Raw genomic sequence first — 23316 nt, 5'->3', positions numbered from 1 at the left:
CACAGGAATTAGTATGAACATTTTGCATTTTAGACACAACAGTGGGGTGGTTTCTTTTTTTCTTTAGAGATAAAATTTCTCCTCTGTCAGTGCACCAAGTACTGCTCCTGGAAGAAGTTTTATATCTGTCTGTAACTCAGAGGGAATTGTGATGCTGTAATTTGGCATTAGTTTGTGACAAACTGTGCACTTCTCATACTCCATAAATGCAAACAGGCAGTTTTAAAGGCTGCTAACTGGGTTGGGCTCTGAACTCAGATTATTACTTCTTTTTTTAAAAGGCAAAGACACATAGGAGGATTTCTGGGCCCTAAATGTATCCCTGTAATATATACACCGTTTCCTTTATTTCAGAGGTTGGCGAATCTTCAGAAATCACAATTAGACAATGATAAAGACAAGAGTAAGCAACAAGACCAAAGCAAACAGTTAGGGCTTTTTAATTCCAGCAACAGCTTAGCTAACACTCCGCAGGAGTATAGCAGCGACCTAAAATCATTCCCATCGCGGAGCCCTTCGCAAGGGGATGAAGAAGATTCAGCCCTGATTTTGACACAGGACAACCTGAAAAGCTCGGATCCTGACCTCTCAGCTAACAGTGATCAGGAGTCTGGCGTGGAGGACTTAAGTTGTAGGTCCCCAAGCGGGGGTGGCTGCTTGCCTAGTGAAGACAGTGGCAAGGATTCAGATGAGGCTGTGTTTCTGGCGGTCTGAAATACCTTCGCAACAGCAAGGATCCAGGTGAAGCCGAGTCCCTCACAGTCTGGAACAACATCTTTTCATGGGGTGAAGAATGGGAGTGGTATGTGGCCTAAAGAAATAACCCAAAGAAAGGGAACTACTGTGCAATTGTGTAAGTAAAGATCTAAGCAGAACAAGCCATTATTAGTTTTAGGACATAATGCTAAAGAAAGGTAATAACTGCTGTTATATATAGTAGTCAAGCCAATGTAGTATTTGTTTTATCAGTGCTGTACATAATTATTCCTTTGTACATTTCCATAATTATTTATTGTACAAAATAATAGTTCTTCTCCAAAGACGTGAAATTCCAAAGTACTCTCTTATACACAGGGACGAGGTTGAAGATTCATTAGTGTTAGCCTTACTGGTGAATCAGTCAAAACTTACTTTTGTAGAGTTCTTTTGCCTTCAGACATATTGTGTATATTCCTCACCTATTTATTTTTTTTTTTTGTGGGAAGTGTTACATTTTGAATTCCAACCATTATTTTGCATATTCTCCTACTAGAATCCTTTACAGCAAAGTAAAACTAACAAATGGACATGCTTTCTTAGGGGACAAATGAAGCTTTGATCCTGCAAAAATAGCCTTTAGTAAGCTGTTGCTGCTGCATATGAATGCATCCCGTGTGTACTCAACTCTCAACCTGTGCTGCAAGTTCAGTAGTTTCTGTGAGCAAAACTTCACGGAACATAATGATACTTACAGCCTTTGTGATAAAGCATCCCTTACAGTGAAAGGTGTGTTAGGCGGTATACTCTAGCCTCTTTTATGGTTTGTTCTCAAGTTTGATTGTTTATAACTTACCCTTGTTCCAAACAGCCTACATAAGATATAAAGGTAAAATTTTAAAGTAAGAAACTCCCCAATTCTCCAGCCTATCTGATTCCTACTTAAAAATGTTTTATTTAAGTGTGACTGAGGTACATACACAGTAGAGAGAACAAGGAATCCAAAAATCACTTACAGAAATCACTTACGAAAGTGTCACTTTCAGCACTACAGAAAGGTTATGCCCATAAAGGAACTGTTCTAAACAATTATTTCTTCCAAATTTTACTGTTCAAAATAAACTAACTACAGCCAAGGGCTTTTTCTTTATCTTCACACAAGATTTCTCTTTTAGCATTTGCCAACCTGAACAGAGCATGGCAATGCTAACTTAAGAAGACTGATTCACCATAACAGAAAGGTTAATCTGGTTTGGTTTAAGAATTTTTATATTTTTTTAAGAGTGGGAGTAATAGCTTTCATAATCATAGGTATGGAAGTAAACCGCTGAAAAATGTTTAAGATTTGGGATGTTTTGAAATTCACTAAAAAGGCTTCCATATTGGGATGTAATTATTCCAAGTGTTTGGTGGGGGTTTCTTTGTTTGTTTGTTTGTTTTTAATTAAAGCACACAGCTAAAAATATAATTCATATGGCTGCTCTTACCTGCTTGGAGACAATGTGGTACTGAATTCTAGTAAAGTAAAGCAGTAGTAATATAAGTTTAATTTGATTGCATTTCATACTAGTCCATCAAATATGGACTTACAGGCAGAACTAAATTATATAAATATACCTCAGTTCAGAAGTTCTAGATTTTATTATTCAGTCTGCTTTTATGGAATAGCTTTTCATTCTGTTCTAGGAACTTGATGATATTAAAAATGACTAGGTAAACTTCAGTATTATTAAAATCCCTCTTAAGGGAGCTGCTGCCTTTGAACAAAGAATTCAATACCTAAGAACAAAATTTATCTTAGTATTATACTGGAAAGGTCAGATACTCAATTTGATGAATCACTGTAGCTTAGCTGAAATAAATACAGCTATAATTTATACTCTGTTGAGAATCTAGCCTTCTGTTTTTTAATCTTTATGAATTTTTAATGAAGCCCCAATTTTAATCGTACTTTTAAAAACGTTTCGTATTTTGAACACAGCCTGTAAAATTTATCGTATTAAAGGAGATTTTAAATGGGTTTTCTCAAACTAAAGAAACATGCTGCAAAGTCAGCAACAAAAACAACCTCACAAATATTCTGCCTAAAAATGAGTTTGAAAATGTGCAATATTATTGCATATCTTTAAAATGTAAAATTCTGTATGATTGTATTATGTCCTTATTAGACATGTCCAGAAATAAATGCAGAACAGCAATATATGCAGATTCAAAGCACTGTCTTCATGTCGCTTGTACAGCTAATTACAAGGAGTTGCATAACTACAATATTAACATATTAACATTTTATATTATGCCTTTACTTAGCAGCTCTCTGTGATGTGTCTTTCAGTCCTTGGAATTTAGCATTAGCTACTATTGTTTTCATTGTAATGTATGTATGTGTGCCATTATTAGCCTGCTGAGAAACACTTTCAAATAAACACTTGGGTCATTTAGTGTATGTTATTTCACACCAGTGAATGAAACAAAGGTTTGCTTTCCCAACTCTTGTAATACGGTTCATTTACTCCAGTGACTTTGTCACTGAGATCAAGGGATTTTTTGTATCTTCCTTCCTTCAATACTTGAATCCTTTAGTTTAAGCTGTGGAGAAATCTAACTAAGAATTTAGTTAATTTTATTTTAATTTTTATTTTTTTGGGGGGGGGCGGTGGTGGTGTGTGTGTTTTTTTTAGGGAATGCAAAACAAGAAGCATGAGAAAACCACACTATAAACTACATTGATTTCTCATAGCCTTGTGGGGTCTCCCCTCTGCTGCAAATCCTTGCAAATTTGGCATAAGCTGACTGTAATTTGCAATAGGACACACAGGAAGGTAACTGCTGGGAAGAAAGGACTAAAGAGCATTACAGATATCAACGGTGTCATTTTAGCCTCAATAGCTTCAGGCTGTTCTTTAGCATGAAAATGGGCATCTAAAGGACACTGATGCCAATGGGATAGAACAGTTGAAGTTTCCTCTACAGAAGGTCATCATCTAAAGAACAGAAAGAAAGCTTTACTAGCTGCTTTTATAGGTAGCTCTATATAAGACATAGATGAAGCTGGTAAACTGGTAATGGATTCTGAAAAGATGAAAAATAAAGAAGTTGGAGGGCACAACCCAGACTGAAGAATATCATTAAAAGTAAGGAGAGAAAAAGAAAAAAGTAAGTAAAAGGAGAGAGGCAGGGAAGTAAAGTTCTTTGTGAACTTTAAAGTTTTTTAAGTAAGTAAAGAACTTTTAAGTTCTAAGTAAACTTCCTTAGCAGTAAGGCAGAGAACCACATTCTTTGAAGCCTGTGGCAAGCCAGAGCACCAGTTTGCATAGCATGCAAGACGTCTGATGATACAAGCTAGTAACAATTAAAATCCAGCAACAAGGAGGCAGCCTTTGCAATGTAAGCATTTCACCACTGTTGACCAGCTAACTTGATGATTTTATGTGGACGCTGCCCTGACCTACACGCAGGAGTCCTCAAGTATATCACAAACACCACAGTCAAGGCAACAGGGTTGGGCTAAAGGTTGCATGGGCTGAAGGTTGGGTGTAACCGTTAGGTTAGCTAGTCACCCTTACGCGCTGTAGTGCAGAGACAGGGAAATGCCGCAGTGACTGAAAAATTGTCCAAGGACAGTGAAGTCACTGACAATTTATTTGGGAAGAGAGGAACGTGTAGTGGGGTAAGTTAAAAGTAGGTAAACTTATCACATTACCAAGATTAGTGAAAAACCTGCCGAAGATCTCCGGCCAAGCATACAGCAGACCCCAATTTCAGAGAAGCCAGAAACACTGCCAGAGATTGGGGTGATGCGAAGGAAAGGTAAAATAAGCATTCAACTTTATTTGTATTATTTATATTGCCAGTAAAGCACCTGGAGCCAGCAAATCAAATCACGTTAAATCTTAAAGTAACATTTAGTGGTCTTTCAATATAAATCATTCTGGCGAGATGCTAATGAACTCTTACAGGTCCACCAGAACTGTTGTGACTGAAATCAGGGAAGGACTCATTTTTAAGTCTGCTGGTTGCCATGGTTATTCAGATTAATTTATTCTGTTTCTGAAGACTAAAGAACACAATTCTTTATGTTAAGGTATTCCCTTATAATTGATACACAAACTTTCTTTATAGCTTATTACTACATATAAATTTGATCTCTACAGGCATCTGACCAAAACAAGGCATTTAGAAAAGCAGTAGCCAGAGATGAATAAGAGTTTTCAAAGCCCATTTTGGTGGAGGTGGCTCCAAGAATCACTGCTTTTATTGGAAGAGTTAAACAGGAAAAGCTCAAATCACTACACACAAAGAGTAGAAGTTTGTCCTTGAGTAGCTTACTGCATCCATTTCCTATACAATTCTGTATCCCGCAATGGCCAACTCTATCTTTAAGTTAGACAATTACAAGACATATTAAAAACCCCAAAGCCTTTATTTCTAAGTTTAACACATTACAGTATTTACTGTTCAGAATAATGTACACAGTAAGGCTGTGATAATGGACTTAACTTTTTTGCCAGCGTTTTGATTCAGTTTTACTTGAAGGTCTCTTTTTTTTTTTTTTTTTTTTAAAGATTTATCTTAAGTCTTTGAAGGGAGCAGGAATAGGAACTTGGACAAAAACAAAACTAAAAGATTTCTAACGTCCACATCTGGTCAAGGTCCAAAGTGGCAAAACCGCAGGAGTATGTACAGAGCAAACAGAACTACAGTAGATCATTAGATACTGCTTAGAACTTTATTATAGTCTCTTGGCTTGTAGTAGTGGCTAGCATAGCTGTACGTGCCTGATAATCCCCATCTTTCAGAAAGGTTAGCATGCCAAATACACTCTGAAATCTAGGAAACCTTTCTTCTGTAAGCCTCAGCAGAATGTACCATTAACACTAGTTGTATACAAGATCACCCCAAAACGAAACCTACTTGATTTCAGACTTACGTTTTAAAATTTCTCTGGTCTGCAACAGCATCAGTTACACCTGTTACATGGAGAACTCAGTTCTGGATTTAAGACTAAGGGAAGAAACGAGAGGCCTAAACTCAGCCACAGAAAATATTTAGCAGTAAGATCAGATATTAAGATTAGGCAAACCCCAGACTCAATTAGCAGTTACAATACAGAATGTACCCTCACCCCACCCCAAACTACTGCAACGCAAGAGACAACCCACCTCCTTACTTTTTTATTTCTCGCTCATTTATTTCACTTTTCTACTTGGCAGAACACCTCAGCGTAAGTACGACACAGTGCAAGGCTCTCGGGAAACCAGTCACTGTATGTAGCCTAACATTCCAGATTGCTTAAGAGTTCGCTTGACACATTTTAAAAGATTGTAGAATATGCATCTAGCAGCAGCTGCTGTTCTGTTACACTTCATAGGATATTGTTTATAAAGCTGGGTACACACCCACTCACCATGTTTCAGCAAAACAAGGCAAGGAATGTGCTTAACTTCCTAGAAGCCAAACCCCCCCCTATAACTTTGACAGAGCATTATCAGTGTTCGACTGAGTCTTCTGGTAAAAGCATGATGATTACCTATGAAGAAAAATGTTCCCATTGGCACAACCAGTGTAGGACTAAAAGAAAAACAAACAAACAAACCAACCTCAAACCAGCAGCAGGTTGGCTTGTCCTTTAAAGGCCAGAAAACCGGCTGGCCGCTCCTGTGTGCGACAGGATAGCCGTAGCTAACCTAGCACACCACTGAATACAGACTTCTGTGCTGCTTTTCTAGAGGATGGGTTTGTGACCGCAGAAGGGGCTAAAAAAATATGGGAAAAAAGTAATCTTATGAATAGGAACGATAGGAGAGAGAATAGAAAGGGAGAAAAGAGAAGACCTTAAACTTTCATATCCCTGAACAAGAAACACTGTACTAAGAACTTGCCCTGAATCGTGACATTTTATTCTAGACTGTCCTCCACTATCATCAGGACTGCAGGGAGAAGTTCTGCATTTGTAAATTTGCTCACAAAAGTGTAAGGAAAAGCTGAAGTGTTGAGAACTTGTACTGGTTTGGGAAGCAAATCTCCTGAAGGTGACCTGGCTAGAGAGTTCAGTCACAGTAGAGCACCATAATACACCACACAACCTTCAACAGGAGGCAGCAGATGAGGACAGAAGTCTGTCATTTCATGCCATTATAGAATGCATAAAGATACTAGCCCAACTCAGGAAGAGCACCAGACGTTTGGTCACCCTGTACCTTTCTCTCCTTATAGTGAAGAAACCGCAACAGAAAGCCAGCCCTGTAGAGAATTTGTGTCTAGTCTTTAATAAAGACTGTTAGCTAGATACTCTGAGTAAGACCCAAACCAACTTGCACACTGCGCGCAAAGCCAGATGGAGTTTGCCAAGAAGGCAACACTGATGACTTAAATCTAACTTTTCTCCAGAGCTGCAGAAATCCCACTACTCAGAGACCCAAGTCCAGAACTGCTTGGAAACCTTAGCAATCTCATTTTTAATTAGGGCTTTAGTTAGCACATTAGCAAAAGTGCTATGTCAGTATTCATGCAGTACTACGTACCGTCAGGAGCAATGTTTTTTGGAAGATAGTCTAAAATTATTGCTTAACCACGGCACATACAACCTGTTGATTTTTTCAGGCACCCAAGTATCTTCTTTGATGTGGACCACAGTTCTGTTTTCTTGGAACATCTAATCTCAGAACTTGGACCAGCTCTACAAAGAAAAATCCCATCAAGTACCAGTGAATAGTTTACTCACCCTGAAAGGCAGTAGCTCAAGACAGACAACCACAGTACTGTAGAGTATGATAAGGCTGAGACTAAAGCCCCATTTGAAGATTCACTAGCCTGTGGAACAGACTTCTTGCACTTAAAGTGATTTTCCCAGCTCCAAAATTTACTTGCTTTTCTCCAAGTCAGAAAAAATACCTTATTGTGTTTTGCTAGAAGAGCTTCAAGTTTAGGGCTGACTGAAGATTAGTGATACAGAAAAGTGTTCGCTTGGATTGACATGCTTTAGTTTAAGACTTGAATCCGTGATGTTCTGTGACCCTATCTAGGTAACACAGAGCCAGTGTCTTGGCTAAGAGGTTTATCTCCAGACTGCTTCCTGATCAGAAAGAAGCAGGATTCCTGATACATTACTTAATCAGTGCTTTATCTTATTTATGTCTCAGAACTGTACGACTTCTTCTGTTCTTCTGGAACTTGACTATCTCCATGAAAACCTAATGCACTGACAAGGTTAAGGAAAAGAATGAGTCTTTTTGCAACAGCAAGAGAGACCACACATGCATCTCTGCAGGGGCTGTATTTTTCTCCTATAGAATACTGCACTTGGTCCTATCCATTCTCACCAGATATACCCCCACCCTAAAAAAAGACAGCTCACCAGAAGAAAGGTTCAGTGATTAAAGGGCAGAATTAAGTCTCACTTCCAAATTTAATCACTGGCCTTAACATAACACACTATGCAACTCCAGCCAAATTAGTTTCTTTGCTGCTTAAAATTCGGAAAAAAATAACTGCTACTTCAAAGAACTTCAGAACTAGTTTTTGTAAAGTGCTTTTGAGTTCCTCACATGATGAACATACTCATATTGCATAAAACAGAAACTGTGAGGTGATCTGATTATTTCTCCTATAAGCAAAAAAAAATGTGAAAATGAAATTATGAGATGAAAATTGTGTTTAATTACAGTAGTAGGTACCAAGCCACACCTGAAATCAAGCGCTTCAGTGCTACTGAGCAACATACCAAATCTACACAGAGATCATTTATTCTGTTTTGATTCGAATATAATTTGCTCTAACACATCCTTTGCTTAATCCAAATCTACTTATCCAAAACACAATACAGGCTATACTCAGTTCTGTAATATTACTTAAAAGTAAAAAACTTGTTCTTAAACATTTTGGCTTCAAGAAAAGACAGCTTGTGAATCAAATCCACTAACAATCTCAAATTATGAACTTCTTCAGTTTCCAAAGCCCTATCACCACTTATCTCAAACTCTTCCACAGATCAAGCCAAATCTATGCTTAAAATTCAAAATACAAAAAAGATATGAATTATGTTTTTATAAAAATGTAAAAAGCTAGTCAAAATTACATGTTTAGATAATCAGTCTCTGAAGAATGGAGTATAGCAGCAGGAACTTAAATATAGTAGGAACTATCAACAATAAATACAAGAAATTAGTGCAAAGATTGCAATAGAAGGATTCTTGAGTACAATGAGAATATAAAGAGACATTCTAATTTGTACAAAAACCATCCCAACTCTGTATACAATCTCTTCTATAAATACAACCATATAAGATGAAATGCTTATTTGCAAATAATAGTTATTAAAAAGTGTGCTTTATTGGGTTTTTCACTTGTTCTCTTGGCAGGTGTAGTTTGCAGGAAGTCTGTAAAGACAAATTTCTATAATTAGATATTTTAATTTCTCCAGAAGTTAGTTCTATTTAAAACATAACAACAGATGCAGTACATACTTGATTTGCACAGAAAGCATTATTAGAACACTGAGCATTGCAACAAATTCATTTGCAGTTAGCAGTTTGTAGGTGTGTGACGATGAGGTGAATTATTTAAAAACCAGAAAGTTTACGGCAAATATTAAAGCAGCAGTTTACCTATAGCGGAGCATGAAATTGGCTGTGCATTGCTATTGCCTGTTGAAGTTTTTCCTCTTTGGCTCTTCTACAGTGGCAGAGCTACAAAACAAGACATAGCAAGAGTGAATCCTGAAAGGCAGATTTCTATAATGCATACTATGTTTTCTCTTTAATAATTTAGCTACCTTGCGGGCTCTTTAAAAAAAGAAAGCCCTGTGAACCCCCTCCCTTCCAAGCTTCAGGCTGAACAACGGTCTGTATTGGTAAGATAACTCCATTCACAATTGCTTACAAGAGAATTGTTTCCTATGTTATGAAATGCATTTATAGGCACCTCTAAAGAAAGGTATGCTACCCAGTAAATTGCTCTTGTCACAGCATGAGCAAGAGCAGTGGGTTTTGAACCTCAGTTACTTATTTGGCGATAGCCATCAACAGAATAATTAGTTTAAGAAGTTTAATAAATTAAACATAAAGGTTGCTTAATATAATGTGTCATTCTATGTCAACTTATTAAACTTGTCCATGTGGCTACCTTCCTTGTATCTCTATACAGGTTATAGAAGACAGTGGCACAAAAAAACCTACAACACCACATGACAAGGGTCTAATGCGGGAGACCTTTGCACTTCTGCCTTAAAAAATGTGTGCCTTCACAACACAGATTATATTCTAAACAGACTGAAGCCACTTAGGGATGTTTTCTTCTGTTGGAGCTTATTAAAGCACTGTTGTGTACCACAGAACTGCTCAAACTCTTAGGTCTTAAATTTATTCACTATGTGTTGTAGATCTCTCAGATTAGAATAATTTGTATATTACGTACTGTTCTCTTTTCCATGAAACTACTAAGGAAGTCATCTATTTCTGTTTTGCCTTCCAAGAAGTCTTCTGCAATAGTGTCAGATTCCTCTTCAGCTTCATGAGCAGCTACTTTAAGTCTGGCCTGCAAAGCACTTGGACTGCAACTCTATGAAAATAAAAACTCCTATGTAATATTGAACTGTCCATCAAAACCTACCTTTCCGATAAGAAAGATAAATGACTAAACATGAACTATGTGAAGAGCATTATTATTACATAAAAGCCTAAGTGACCAGATGGAAGCTTAATGTCCAAGAAACAGCACAGCTTGTTAAACTAGAAAGGATCCAATGTGAGAAAAGCATTGCTAGTTTAGGTCTACATGCACAGTCATTCTAAAAGATGTATAAAGCTTTTCAACTTTTACCCTATACTGTCAGACAGCAGAGAGCTTGGAAATGTGACTTCTGAATAGAACTAGCGTTTCAAGTGACTTCAATACATAGGGTCTACTTTTGAAACTCAGTAGCGACCCTGAGAAGTATAAAAATGTAAAATAGCACTTACCGTTCAGCTTTTAAATACCCTTGAAATGACTGTGGAGAGGAAGACAGGAAAGGAAAAAGCACCTACTCAAGAAGTAGATGGGCTGCTAACCTAAACCAGTATACTCATTCTTCTGTTCCTCAAACCTTACTTGTGTATATTGCATGTAATTTCATTATTTTTCCTCTAATATGTTTGGGCAGTTAATCAGAACATGATTCACGTCTTCAGTAGGAGTCTGTACAGAGCCAGAACTGCAAAATTAAGGTATTTATGGATTTTAGTTGCTCGGACTACCCTCCATCTACCCCATGAAAAATATTTTACTTAGGTACTATAAAACTGCAATCAGAAATTTCCTGTTAAATTAATCTTGTGCAAAATAAGGACTGTTTGCTGTAATAGAAGATGACTAAAATTCATCTACAATACAAGTAAAAAGACTTGTCTGGAACTTTTAAGGGGAGATAACAAGAGATACCAGGTAGTGCACAGTGAACATCAATACATGAAGATACAGCACATATGTGGAAAAACAGCAGAAAAATCCATCTGCAACTCCTCAACTCACAGTCTCCTAACAATCGTTAAATTCAACCAGCAAATCTAACTTAGACAAAAGAAAAGGTAATGTAGCAGTGGGGTAATATGTCCTGTTTTTAAGTGGCTTCTTACAGAAACAGAAAGTTTCTCAATGCCAACTACCTCCACCCACTTTAAAGCCAACTTACATCACAGAGAAAGGAGGCAATAGGAGTCAGACTATTCTGGTTTTCAAGTGAGGGATCATTTAATTCATTTAGATCACCTATGAAATCATTCAGTTTGCTGTCACGTAACTTCCTGTTTGTTATTTTGCTGCTTTGTGGACATTTTGATATTCAGGTACTATGCATGTTATTTTGATGGACGGTTGTATTCTCAGGTGACAAATCTTGCAAATAATCATGACTTCAGCACAGAAATTGTTTATGAGAAGTTACATCTTCTAACACATATTCTGCTAAGAAATCATTCTCCTTCCCCAAATTGCTTTCTGAAGTTACGACTTTACCCTATTTGCTCTTTAGAATGTACAAAGTTTGACAGCACATATAACATGTTGCCCACAGTAAGCATACCCAGTGAATCACAGAATTTAAGTTTCTGAAGCAATCGTTTGAATCATTATAATCTGGTACAGTTTTACGAGCTCATTACGTTCAATGGTTATCATTACTTAAACAAACCTTCTTTAAAAAGCCTTCTATTCTTAAAACTGGTCTGACCCAGGATTGTACTTATGAACAGCTCTAAAAGCTCATCACACTCTTCCAACCTTGCTTGTATTGTAGCATTAAAAAAAACCCCACCAAACCACAACCCGAAACCCCAGTTGTGCAACCATAACACTGTTTTGCTTTCCAACTGTTTGGTACTTCATTCCATTTCATTTCATACTTGATGTGAATCTATTTCATATAAAATTAAGGGCTTAACTAGAAGAATATTCTTTACGGTTAAAGATCCAAATCAAAACTTCAGTTTTATTGAAGTAGTCTTAAAGGATAATATGATATAGAGATTATACCTCACTAAGTTCATGCTGTCTTTGCATCTTTTTTTCAAAGGCTGCTTTCATCTGTGTCAGTTGCTCATACTGGAAGGAAGAAGAAAAAGAATGTTTTCCCCCTGAAAAAAACAGAATGTTACAGCTAATATTTTTGAAAAAGATTTTATTGTCCACTTACTTTATCCAACACCATCTGTCTTTTTGCCTCGAGAGTAGGCTCCAGCAACAAGTTTTTTTCTGTAAAACAAAATCACTATTACTGCCTTTTTTTAGAGGATTCAATGTGCAGAACAGACACAGATGCTAATGTTTTAACATCTTACTTGCCAGCTCTTCAATGCTTTTCACTAACTCATTTCTATCAGTAATGACTTGCTTCAGTTGTGGTAAAGCTGCAAACTGTTCCAGTAGCACTTCTCCTTGCTCGTTCATACTGGTCAGCTGCGATATACTACATTCAAACAGAAAGAAAGCACATTTAAAGCTAACAGCAAACATTACGTGTAGAGTTACTAATTTCTGCCAAAAGTCAAAAGTTTGAGGCATTTATTGGGACTTTACAGATATACAACATGACCAGAGCTTGTTTTTCCCCTTTCTCCTGGACCGTGGGTTCTACTATCTGCAGCCGTGAGCTTTAATGTTAAAAAGTACCTCTCATTTCAAGCCTTACTTCCTATGAAGTGTTTTTTGATGCTACTGCAGTGGGTTGACTGTGGCCATTTACCAGATGTCCGCCCACCTGCTCTCTCAGTCTCCCTCCTCAACAGGATATAGGGGAAAAGCTTGCAGGTCAAGATAAAGACAGTGAGATCACTTGCCAATTATACAATGACCTGCAAAACACACTCAGGTTGGGAAAAATTAATTATATTGCCATTATATTAAGATGATGAAAAAGAAAGACAAAAACTAAAACACCTCACCCCCTTTGACCCCAGGCTCAACTTCACTCTCATTCCCCATCAGTGCAGGGAGGAAGGGGAATTGCCGGTGTGGCCGTCCCCATCTGTAACGGCTTGTCTCTGCCGCTCCTGCCTCCTCACTCTCTTCCCCTACTCCAGCACGGGTCCCTCTCCATGACAGGCTGCAGTTCCTGGCAGGACAGCCTGCTCTAGTGTGGGCTCTCCATGGCTGCAGTTTCCTTCAGGGCATACCCGCCTGCTCCAGTGTGGGGTGCTCCATGGGGTGCGGTGTAGATACCTGCTCCCGTCTCGTCCTCTCCACGGGCTACAGGGAAACACCTGTTCTACTCTGGTCTTTTCCAAAACTTCCATGGGCTGCAGATGAGTATCTGCTCTGGCACTTGGATCACCTCCTTCCCCTTCTTCTCTGACCTTGTTGTTTGCAGGATTCTCACAATTTTCCACTCCCTCCCCTCAATCCTCACTGCCTCTGCAGGATTTGCTCTTCTTTAAATGTGTTTTCATAGGGGCACCACTCACTTCACCAACGGACTCAGCTGTCCTGCAGTGGGTCTGCTGCCAAGCTGGCTGTGCCTAGCACAGGGGCAGCCCCTAGCCCCTTCTCACAAAAGCCACCCATGCAGCCCCCCCAACTACCAAAACCTTTGCCACCTACACACAACAGAGCTACGCAGAACAGCTGCATTACCATTTGTGATCAATCACCACCAGAAGGTTCATGGAATTTTAATCCAGTCGTCTTGAAAGAACCAAACTTGATTTGAATGTTTTGTTAAAACAAATTACACTTCCTCCCCAAACCCCTAGCTTTCTTCTACACAACAGAACTTACAGTTGATTTAGCTAAATGAAATAGGCTCTTAGGAAGGCGTCAAGGTAAACAAAAAATGCCCCAAAGAACAGAAGACCTTCTCACCAAAGGTCTTTTCCTTTTTTGAAAGGAGTTTTCAAGTGCTGAACTATGACACCACCATAAATATGTGAGATCAGAAAGCAACCAATTTCCTAAGATCCTTTCAGAATTAATAGCTGATCTGTATAATCTGTTCAATCCCAGATAAATGATCCAGGAGGCTGTCTCATTAGACCTGAAAAAATTGCTGGGAACAGTAACTAATACAATTTTTTTGAATTGTGACAGGACATGCTTTTGATTAAAATATTTGTGTAGTATGTGTATGAAGTATTTAGATGTGGAAGTGATTTGCATTGGGACACCTGGCACGTTTACCACTTGGATTTACCTGACCCAACTGCCCTGCACATGCTGAGCTGCTCACAAAGTCCTTGTGAATTAAGAGAATGCAATCTGTAAACCAGTCTCAAGTCCATTTCCTTGTCCCCTTTCCTCCTTCAAAAGGTATGCTTACCATATTAGCAGAAATTAAGTCACTGGAAGACAACAGAACACTAGTATGTTAGGAAATATAAAAATAAATGCTCTTTTACCTGGTGTTGAATCCTGAAGTATTGTTCCTGTTGAGAAAATCCTAAACAAGCAGCACATTGGAATGCAGGGCTGGCTTACTTCCTAACTCTACAATTTTGGTTAAGTCGTAGTTCTCCTATTGATGTTATTTACAAAAACATTTCAGCGATGTATACAGACTTTTGACAAAAATCAGATACAGACCAGTGGTAATTGCCTTTTAATGACTACGGAATGTTTTGGCACCTTCTGAAAATTTACCTTAATTCTGAGAGTTCTGGAAATGTCTCAGGAACATCAGGCATCTTGTAAGTAAATCCATTCTGGCCAACCTAAACAGAAGTTTAGAAATGCTTAGTAGATTTTCAAAGAGCTATTTCGTGATATTTAACCTGATTAATCCAAAACTGGAGATGAGTATTTGCCAGCAACAAGAAAAGTAGGAAAAGCAGAAAGAATAGTAGCACTAGTCTCCAAAAAGATGTCTCAACTCAACCATGGCAACAAAATACTTGGGGATGCTTGAGGTGGCATGTCACAAAAGATGAGTCACTTTTGGAGGAAAATAACCTGTCTTGCTACGTCCTCCATTTGGTAACAGCTGAACGAGCCATGAAACACATAGGAGGACTATAACTCAAGGAAGTGAGCACAGAGAAAGAGACTGACATTTTGATCTCTATCATGTGGTTTTAAAGTTATAATCCCATGGGAAAAAGTTTTCAGACAAGGAAAAGAAAGTCTGTCTTCACAGAATGTAAAAATTTTAAATTCTACAAAGCCACAAAAGCATCTTCCAAGATTAAGAAAGTTTTCGTTTCTAAAGAAAAGACTTTATAAAAACCAAACATTTAGCTGTAAAGTTTTTACAGAGGATATTAAAAAAAATCCTTCCAGAGTGCATCAGTGAAAGGGAATTTGTGAGTACACACATACAAGATCCATGAAGCGAAGCTATTTCAAGCGTGAAAATGAGAAATAAATTCACAGAAAGGCTTGAGACTGCACATCATTCTCACCTGATAGGTTCTGGGCAGGAAATGCCATATAGAGAAAAGAATCTCATTTTCTATGACTGAAGAAACAGTTACAGCTGCACTATGGGGGACTGCAGCTCCAAAAAAAAAGTATATTCAAAGATATTTACCATAACGTGTTTCATTAAAGCTCAGAAAGACAAATCCGAGTTCAAGTTTGCCCTAAAAAACTTTTCATCAAAGCCAAAATAACAGGTTTTTTCCTAGCACCAGCAAAACAATGAAGTGCAGTCACTCTGAATGTTCCCTTGAGTTTTGCAGCAATGCCCTGTGTGCCATTATCCCCAGTGTCTGACAGCTTTAGCTTAAGCACCAAAACTCGGCATACAGACCTGAAGCACTGCTTCTGCTGTCGGAACAGGTAGCGGCAGATCAGGGATCAAGCCGTAAGAGGGAGCAGCAGGCTTGTCTGTAGTGTAGCTTGAAGAAACTGATTCAGCAACAGGCACGGCTGCCATTGTTCTGTTTGTTTCTTGAGGTGGGTATGGAGGAAGAAATGGAAACCCCTGAGGAGCATAAGGAGGCATTCCAGCCGGTTTGTTGAAAAGGCTAAAAACAAATAAAAAACCACAACCATGAGCAACCAACTGCTTACAGCACATCTTACCATTTGAATTATAATCACTACACCACATACATGACACAGGATTGAATTTTTAAACAACCATAAACTTCGCATTGTCTGTTTCCAGTTACTTCCAATGTAGTAAGTCTACTTTATGTCTTAAACTGCAACATAATACACAGCTTCATCAAACTATACTCTTATAGAGCAGCCAAATACACACTCACACCCTTAATTAAAACGAAAACTACTTCTCAAAAAATTATGAGAACTTAAATACAAAGTGTTTCCATGTAAAAGTCCTGAAAAATGCATCTGTGTCATGCATTAGTTCTTATTTATGGTATAGCATTTAACAGCTTGGGCAACACACAATTACTTCTAAATAACACAAACTACTTCTTTTTTTACATCCACAACTGCAGCTGCATCTAAACCCAGTATCATTGTCAGCCATGAGAACCATAATTCTACTGATAAAGCTGTAATGTCTCAGACCACTTTTGTGTATTTCATACAGTTCTTTAAATTGCACAACTTCTCTTGCGTAGTTGTGCAACAGAAGCTGTTAAGCCCGGGAGAATATGACCAGAGCATGAAGACACACAATGGCTCAGATCATGGTCTACAGCAAGTTCAAGATTTCATCTGATAACATACGCATTTATTCTTTTTCAAGAAAACAGAAGCACGAAGTTACATCAGCATGTTAATACAGTAACTCCAACGGAATCTAGTGTTTCTTCTCAAAGTAATCATGCCATCAAGCACGTACATGAAATGCTACAAGAGCAGGGAATCTATGTCTCTCAATACATCCACTACATTATGTCTGTTCCTGCCCTCCTAATACTTGATTTCATCTCTTTTGAAAAAAAGTAAGTTAACACACATAGTTCCATTCATCATGTTTATAGATACTTACTATGGAAATGATGTTGAACTAGAAGCCAGAACTGGAGGATTCTTCCAAAACTCGTCCAGTAAACTTTGAATAATTTTTCCAAGATCCGAGTGCATTGTAAACTGGTAAAAAAAAAAACAATGCGAAAGAAAAATTACACCTGGAATCCAATAGTCCCAAATGTGCTGAACTTGACTGTTTATTATATCCACAAGGCAGTGCTGGAAGCTATTTCTGAGACATATCAGCTAATATAAACTGTGTATACATAAGCTCCAAATAAAACAATAAAACCACATAGAACTGAACAGAAACTAAGAGACTTTTGTATATTCTATTACCAATCAAGAATTAATCAATTACATTTCCAATAAACAACCCAAACCCCCCACCTTACTGACCAAATTACATTTGTGAAAACAAAGGCGGAGGGGGGGGAGAAATCAAGATTTGAGACAAAAAGCATTAATTGCACTCTGAAAAAATCATAACCTCACCCCACCCCAGCAAACTACTACATCCTTGTTGGCAGAGAAAAGGGAAAGAAAAAAAAAAGGAAGAACAGCACATTAAAATCCTGAGTCTTAGAGCCAAAACCTTGACATCTTTCTAATAGGTAGCATAGCATAGAAAGAACTATGCTATTTCTAATAGCATAGAAAGAACTAAATTACAAAACAGTCTTAAAGCATCCTTCTTCCTTATTTGGAATACACTGTACAGAAACAAGAACTGTGCTACTGGTACTAACAAGAAAAGTGATAGGAACTTTCTAAGCCATCATAACTTAAAACAGTTTTAAATACATGGAATACTCAGTAACAGTAACAGTAGGAGAATAAATAGTAGTATACTGAACACTACTGAATTTTTGTTTTCAGACCATTCAAAATACAGTTTGAGAGGGATAAGGATCTGCACTAGTCTTTTTTTACCAGAAGTATTAGCAATACTGTAGTGTGACATGTATTAAAATTGCTATTAACAGTAGACATATGTGAAACTACAGATTATACATACATTACTTATTAATGGACTGGTCACATACACTCCCTGCTTGTCCATTAAATGATGTCTCACAGGTGGGAAAACACTGATAACTGGTTTTTCCTGAGGAAACTGAGGTGGAAGCAAGCTGCAAATACAAGAATAATCATTACTACAGCTACATCCCATGCTGAAGTTTGCACAAGAAGGCTTCTTATGCAAAGAAAAAGTACTACTAATTACATAAAATTACTTTTCTGTGATAAGAGTTAAGGAGCAATGTCCCTGCCCATGGCAGGGGTGTTAGAACTACATGATCTTTAAGGTTCCTTCCAACCCAAACCGTTCTAGATTCTCTGAAACACAGTCAATGAAGCACACAAAAGGATTATTCAATTACAAAACTGGAAGTCAGACATATTAGAATACTGGGCTTCCATGGAACTGAAGAGAGCATTTACTACAATATTGCAGTATAACAATGAAGCAATTATGTCCACAGACAAAGAAAAAGCTGTAGCATAACGAAACTATTTTCTAATACAAATGTTACTACTGCAATGACAATGCAGCGTAATCTGCAAGAGTATCAGGCAAGTTATCAAGCTAAAGTAACAAAAAACTTGTGACTGGAATACCATTAATATTTGCCAGAGAAAAAGCACCACCCAAAGTAAATTAATAGGAAATGTTACAGTAAATCACTTCTTACGATCCAGAAGCTTCACTGCGTTAAGAGCTAGGAGTTACAGCAGATTAGTAAATTACTAATTAAGGTTAGTTTCAGTTTTAGGGGGATTCAAAGTCATCAGAAACCCTCGAGTGTTTTTCTCCTACTTATTTTCAACTAAAACCACACAGGTATCTTAGGAGCTGAGCACAGCAAAATATAGTTTTGCTTTAAGCTGAGCATCTTCAGTTTTTACAGAACTAGTTTCACCCGTATCACTACAACTATTAATGCAAATCCAGGTTACAGTTCCTGAAATTAATTATGAGATGGGAGCCACTTATGTTCTATTATTACTTATTTTTGAGAACAATTTTAATTTTCAAGATGTGCATTTCTCTCTACTTACATGTTAATATTAATTGTCAAGTTGTTTACAGTGAACGGCAGTCGATATTCCACATCTTTCTGAATTTCTGCAATGCTGTCAAAGAAGAAATTGTTAGCATCCGATTCATGGTCAATGTAACAGCCCGAAGTCTGAAAAAGGGCATCACCTCAGACCTTCGTAGTTAGTTTAGTTTTGAAAAGCCTTGTAAGAAGAAAATTTATAAGGCTGGTTAATATGCCTCAGAATGCTACACTGAATATTGAGATTAAAACAAAAAAATAGTAGATTCAACTTTCAGACCGTATACATGATCCCAAGCAACAGAAATACAGTACGAGAAATTGTGCTACTTGCTGATCTGACAACAATCTCAACTTATATTTCTCCACTTAGTGGCTTAATTTAAGCCACCAGATCAGTGATTTTTTTTCATATACTGACTTTTTCTGATAAAACATTTACTTTGCCAAGGCATTACACGTGGTTCACAACTATTGTCCTGCAACACTGCCTACAGATCAGTACTTAGAACATACATCACACTAGGCCTTCTGCCTTAACAGATTAGCTTACTATTTAATAGTAGTTTTTTCCACGTGCACCAAGTTCTATGCACTTGCACAGACATTTTCAAGAATAAACGATCTGGAGAAGAGCTACTTGAAAGAATGTAAAACTCTGTAATCCAGTGACACGCAAAACAAAGACCCCCCTGAAAAGCACCAAGTGAAGAAACATGTATCTTATGAAATCTGGTAAGATCAAATCCAAATTTGCTTCTCCTGGAACAAGATAGTTATTGAGAAAAAATCTTTAAATCAGCTGCATTAATAGGAAGTTGTTTCAATACTCAAAGCACTCTACAATTTGTACGCACAGCAAGACTGTTCTGAAAGCTGGCATCCCAAAGAATGAAGAGGAGGAGGAGGAGGGGGAGGAGGAGACTTAGCTCAGAAGCAGAATTTCTGAACAATACAGACATACCTAAGCTGGGACTGGGAGAGAAAGGAGAACAGAAAATTAGCTTCATCTAACAATGCCTCAACCAAAACAAACTTAAAAAGCAGATCGATTCCCCTTCCATGTATATTTCCTGCCTGTACCTGGTCAATAATATTCTCCTCCCTCACCTCTCTAAGGCCACCTTATGAATGGAGGGAACAGAGCTCCAAAAGGCAATAATGGCAGCCTGGTGTTCCCAGAAAGCCTCTTTGCACCCAGCTTCAGAAATGTCCCTCCATACAATTACTTCTTCAAGAAACCCCAAACACATTACCTGCAAATGTGTGTTAAGCGTAGTGCTAGTAGTATTCTGTACCCCTCCAAAGCATTATTTATGCACAGAATTTAAAACTGTGGTTTTCAGGATTTTGGGAATAAATGGAATAAGACACAAACGTAGCTATGCACCTTGCTTTCTGCAGCCTGACCTTACTCCTCTCACAGGCAACTCAGCATCTGCTCTTTCCCTGTGAAACGACTCGCTGTTTGAAGAAACTATCAGGTATCTTCAGCACAGGACCATTCAAATCGGAGTTCAGGGCTCTACTGTGATACACCACCCACTGAAATCACCACCTCCTCATTATTAACTGAAGGATTCTCCTGGAATCTCTCAAGCACATTCCTGCCCTGTAATCATCTGTTATGCATTTTAATAGCCTGCTACAAAATCCTTTAGAGAAGGGTATATAATTATGTTCCACTCATGTGCAAAACCTGTAGGAACTGGGGAGAGAACAAGGAGAGAGAAACAAGAAATCGAGAATCTCCAGAACTGTTCGAACTGTTCTAACCTCATTTAAGTAAAACCTTGAACCGATAAAGTTAGTTGTCCCTTCCCCAAGTGGGAATGGGTACACTGGAAAAATCACACATTTTAACTTTGGCTAAAACAGCAGCAATCACAAGAAAACAGTTTTTTCACAAAAACTTGGTATCAAGCTTCTAACCCATAACAGATCCTGAAAAGGAAGACTAGCTACATTAACAAAATTAAGATCACATGTAACTGGGCTTTTATGACTTAAGACAACACAAAACAAACTTACCTAACTCAGGTAACACACCATGCTAAGAATTTTATTTTGAGCATTTCATGAGTAACAGCTGGCACACACATAAATGAATGACTAAATATACTTATCGGACAAAACAAGCCCTAGAATGACAATTATTCAATCATTGCTTAGGAAACAACTGTATTGCAATGCTTAATGCATATTCTTATCCTATAGGTCTGTGTTGCTATGGAGTCCATAAGCAAGCACATGGGTCCCACCCCAAAAAACCTTTGCACTTCTGAAAACTTGCACAAATAGCCACATCTTTTAAAAAGCACCAGCATTTGAGGCGCTGTTACTCAGTTTATTCAGTAATAGGTTTCTCTTAACAGAAGAGTACACTCTGCCAGGATGTATTCCTTCCCTTGCCTAATTTTTGGGTGTTCTATACCTACTGTCAAGAGAGATCAGGTATGCTAGAAAACACAGCTGCAAAGTCACATTTGAGCAGCTACTGTCTCCCCAAGACTGCTCTCCATTCCTGGCTGCAGGGTCCATTCGCTTTCTGTCTGTGCTTGAACTGGCGCCTACACAAACAGTTAGCAACCCAGTTCAGCAAGCCGACTGACAAAAAACCGATCACCTTTTGTGAGGACTTAGCTTGAGGTGAGCTAAACTCCCTGTTAAAAAAAAAAAAAAAGAAATAAAAGGCCAAGTAAGGCCAGTACAGCAAAACTTTCTTAGTTAGGCTGCTGCATCTCCACAAAGACAGCTCCCTCAAAAAGTGAGCTGTGTTTCAAAACCATTTGTGAAACCGGCTCCAAACAGATTAAGCGAGCAACAATACTTGGCAGTAGTGCCATACTTACGTGCCCTGTGTGATAATTCAGAATATTAGGATATCTAGCCACCTGCAATTACTAACCTTGGAAATACAGTAAGTATCTCTTCCACACCTAGTTTCAGTCTGACATACCAGAGAACATTCTCCTTCCTTTTTCTGGACCATTTTGAAGGCATCTACCATTCCACTACAACAGACATCCTAGACAGACATAAACATCACACCTCAACAGACCTCCTAGGAAGCACAATGAACGCTTCAACGCTCACTGAAAATATACCTCGAAATACATGAATGGTGGGTCACCTTTTAAAATATGAACACTTTTAAGAAGACTGAGAAGTAGGCAAAACTGGCCAGCATGCTGCCCAGCTGGGGCGTCTCGGGATAAAGGAAGGTGTTTTGCCGTAAAAAACGTGGCTGTTGAACAGGCGTCAAAAACCCTCCGGTGAGCCTCTAAATCGCACCAGTTTCTGTGGAACAGTCAGGCACGAGCAAGTTCGCACTGCACATGGAAAACCAGTTTGCAGAGCCGGCAGCGCTGCTGTGCCACTGCCGGCGAGAGCGCCGCGACACACGCCCCCCCCCCCCCCGCCCGGTTCATCCTTAGCCTTGGGAGAACCGCGCTCCTACCGCCAGCTCCCGCAAAGCGGGCGGTACCGCCGCACACGCGCTCCGCAGCTCTCTGCGGGCGTTAAACCCCATCAAGTACCCACGCTGCCTTCCCGGAGCGGCGGCCGGCGCAGCCGAGCACGGCTCTGCCGCAGCCCCGCCGGTGAGGCCGGCCCGCCCCGCCCGCTTCCCAGCGCAGCACCCGCCCCGCCGGGGCCCTGGCCCCCGAAGCGCCGCGGGGCTCGGCCGGCCCCGGCCGCACCGGAGCGACTCCGCTTCCTGTTTACCCGGAGGCGCCGCCGCGGCCGATGGCCGGCGGGACCCAGCCGGGCCGCACCGGGAGGGGAAGGGGCGGCACCGCGCCCGGCAGTGCCTGCGGGGCACCGAGGCCGGGCGCCGGGCCCGGGTCGGGGCTCACAGGCCGCCGCCGAGTCCCGCCCTGTCCCCCCCGCCGCGGCCGCGGCCACTCACGAGGCGTGGGCGCCGCGCAGGGACTCGATCTGCCGCTGCTTCTGCTGCTGCAGGCTGGTGCGGGCGGGCAGCGGCGCGGCGGGCGAGGAGGAGCCGCCGCCCTTGGCGAAGGGGAACAGCCAGTTCATCCTCGCCGCGGCGGCGCCCGGCGGGCGCGGGGGCACCGGCGGCACCGCGGCCCGGCCTCGCTCCGGTGCTGGCGCACGCGCGGCGGCGCCCCGCCCCCGGTGGCACGCGGGCAGCGTCAGCACCGCGCGCCCGTGACCCGCGCCGTGGCGGGGCGGAGGAGAGCGG

General features: G+C 39.7%; 2 protein-coding genes across 5 annotated transcripts in view; one reads left to right on the top strand and one right to left on the bottom strand.

The window, feature by feature from the left end:
- The window catches only part of MTMR7 (myotubularin related protein 7), a 53277-nt gene extending 48041 nt beyond the window's left edge, over nucleotides 1-5236 (top strand). For all 3 annotated transcript variants that reach the window (XM_040596456.1, XM_040596466.1, XM_040596476.1), the window contains one exon: nucleotides 355-5236. In XM_040596456.1, the coding sequence (XP_040452390.1) occupies nucleotides 355-714 (360 nt within the window). In that variant the 3' untranslated portion in view covers nucleotides 715-5236. The remainder of the gene's footprint in view (nucleotides 1-354) is intronic.
- VPS37A (VPS37A subunit of ESCRT-I) lies at nucleotides 703-23232 on the bottom strand. Of its 2 annotated transcripts, none has more exons than XM_040596498.1 (12): nucleotides 23023-23232; nucleotides 19111-19185; nucleotides 18065-18179; nucleotides 17066-17166; nucleotides 15908-16124; nucleotides 14800-14870; nucleotides 12507-12634; nucleotides 12362-12420; nucleotides 12202-12270; nucleotides 10108-10251; nucleotides 9300-9380; nucleotides 703-811 (listed from the first exon to the last, which is right to left on the bottom strand). In XM_040596498.1, exons 1-11 carry the CDS (start codon nucleotides 23148-23150, stop codon nucleotides 9300-9302), a joined length of 1188 nt encoding a protein of 395 aa, XP_040452432.1. In that variant the 5' UTR covers nucleotides 23151-23232; the 3' UTR covers nucleotides 703-811. The 2 variants fall into 2 exon arrangements, with proteins under 2 accessions (XP_040452432.1, XP_040452422.1); XM_040596488.1 differs by lacking the exon at nucleotides 703-811 and adding an exon at nucleotides 8333-9071 and having other exon boundaries at nucleotides 23023-23231.
- Nucleotides 23233-23316: the final 84 nt, after the last annotated feature.

The sequence above is a fragment of the Falco naumanni genome, chromosome 1, assembly GCF_017639655.2.
Source record: "Falco naumanni isolate bFalNau1 chromosome 1, bFalNau1.pat, whole genome shotgun sequence".
Classification (NCBI taxonomy): Eukaryota; Metazoa; Chordata; class Aves; order Falconiformes; family Falconidae; genus Falco; species Falco naumanni.
The sequence above is the reverse complement of the archived record's forward strand: the minus strand, read 5'-3'. Positions and strand labels throughout refer to the sequence as shown.

What these genes read in the sequence shown, in the direction of transcription:
- VPS37A (XM_040596498.1), bottom strand. Translation starts at nt 23,150, where the DNA reads ATGAACTGGCTGTTCCCCTTCGCCAAGGGCGGCGGCTCCTCCTCGCCC. An exon ending in GACAGCATGAACTTAGTGAG is followed by an intron (nt 10,252 to 12,201) that starts GTATAATCTCTA and finishes TTATTTTCATAG; the next exon opens with AGTTGCAGTCCAAGTGCTTT. An exon ending in GTTTCATGGAAAAGAGAACA is followed by an intron (nt 9,381 to 10,107) that starts GTACGTAATATA and finishes CTTGTTTTGTAG; the next exon opens with CTCTGCCACTGTAGAAGAGC.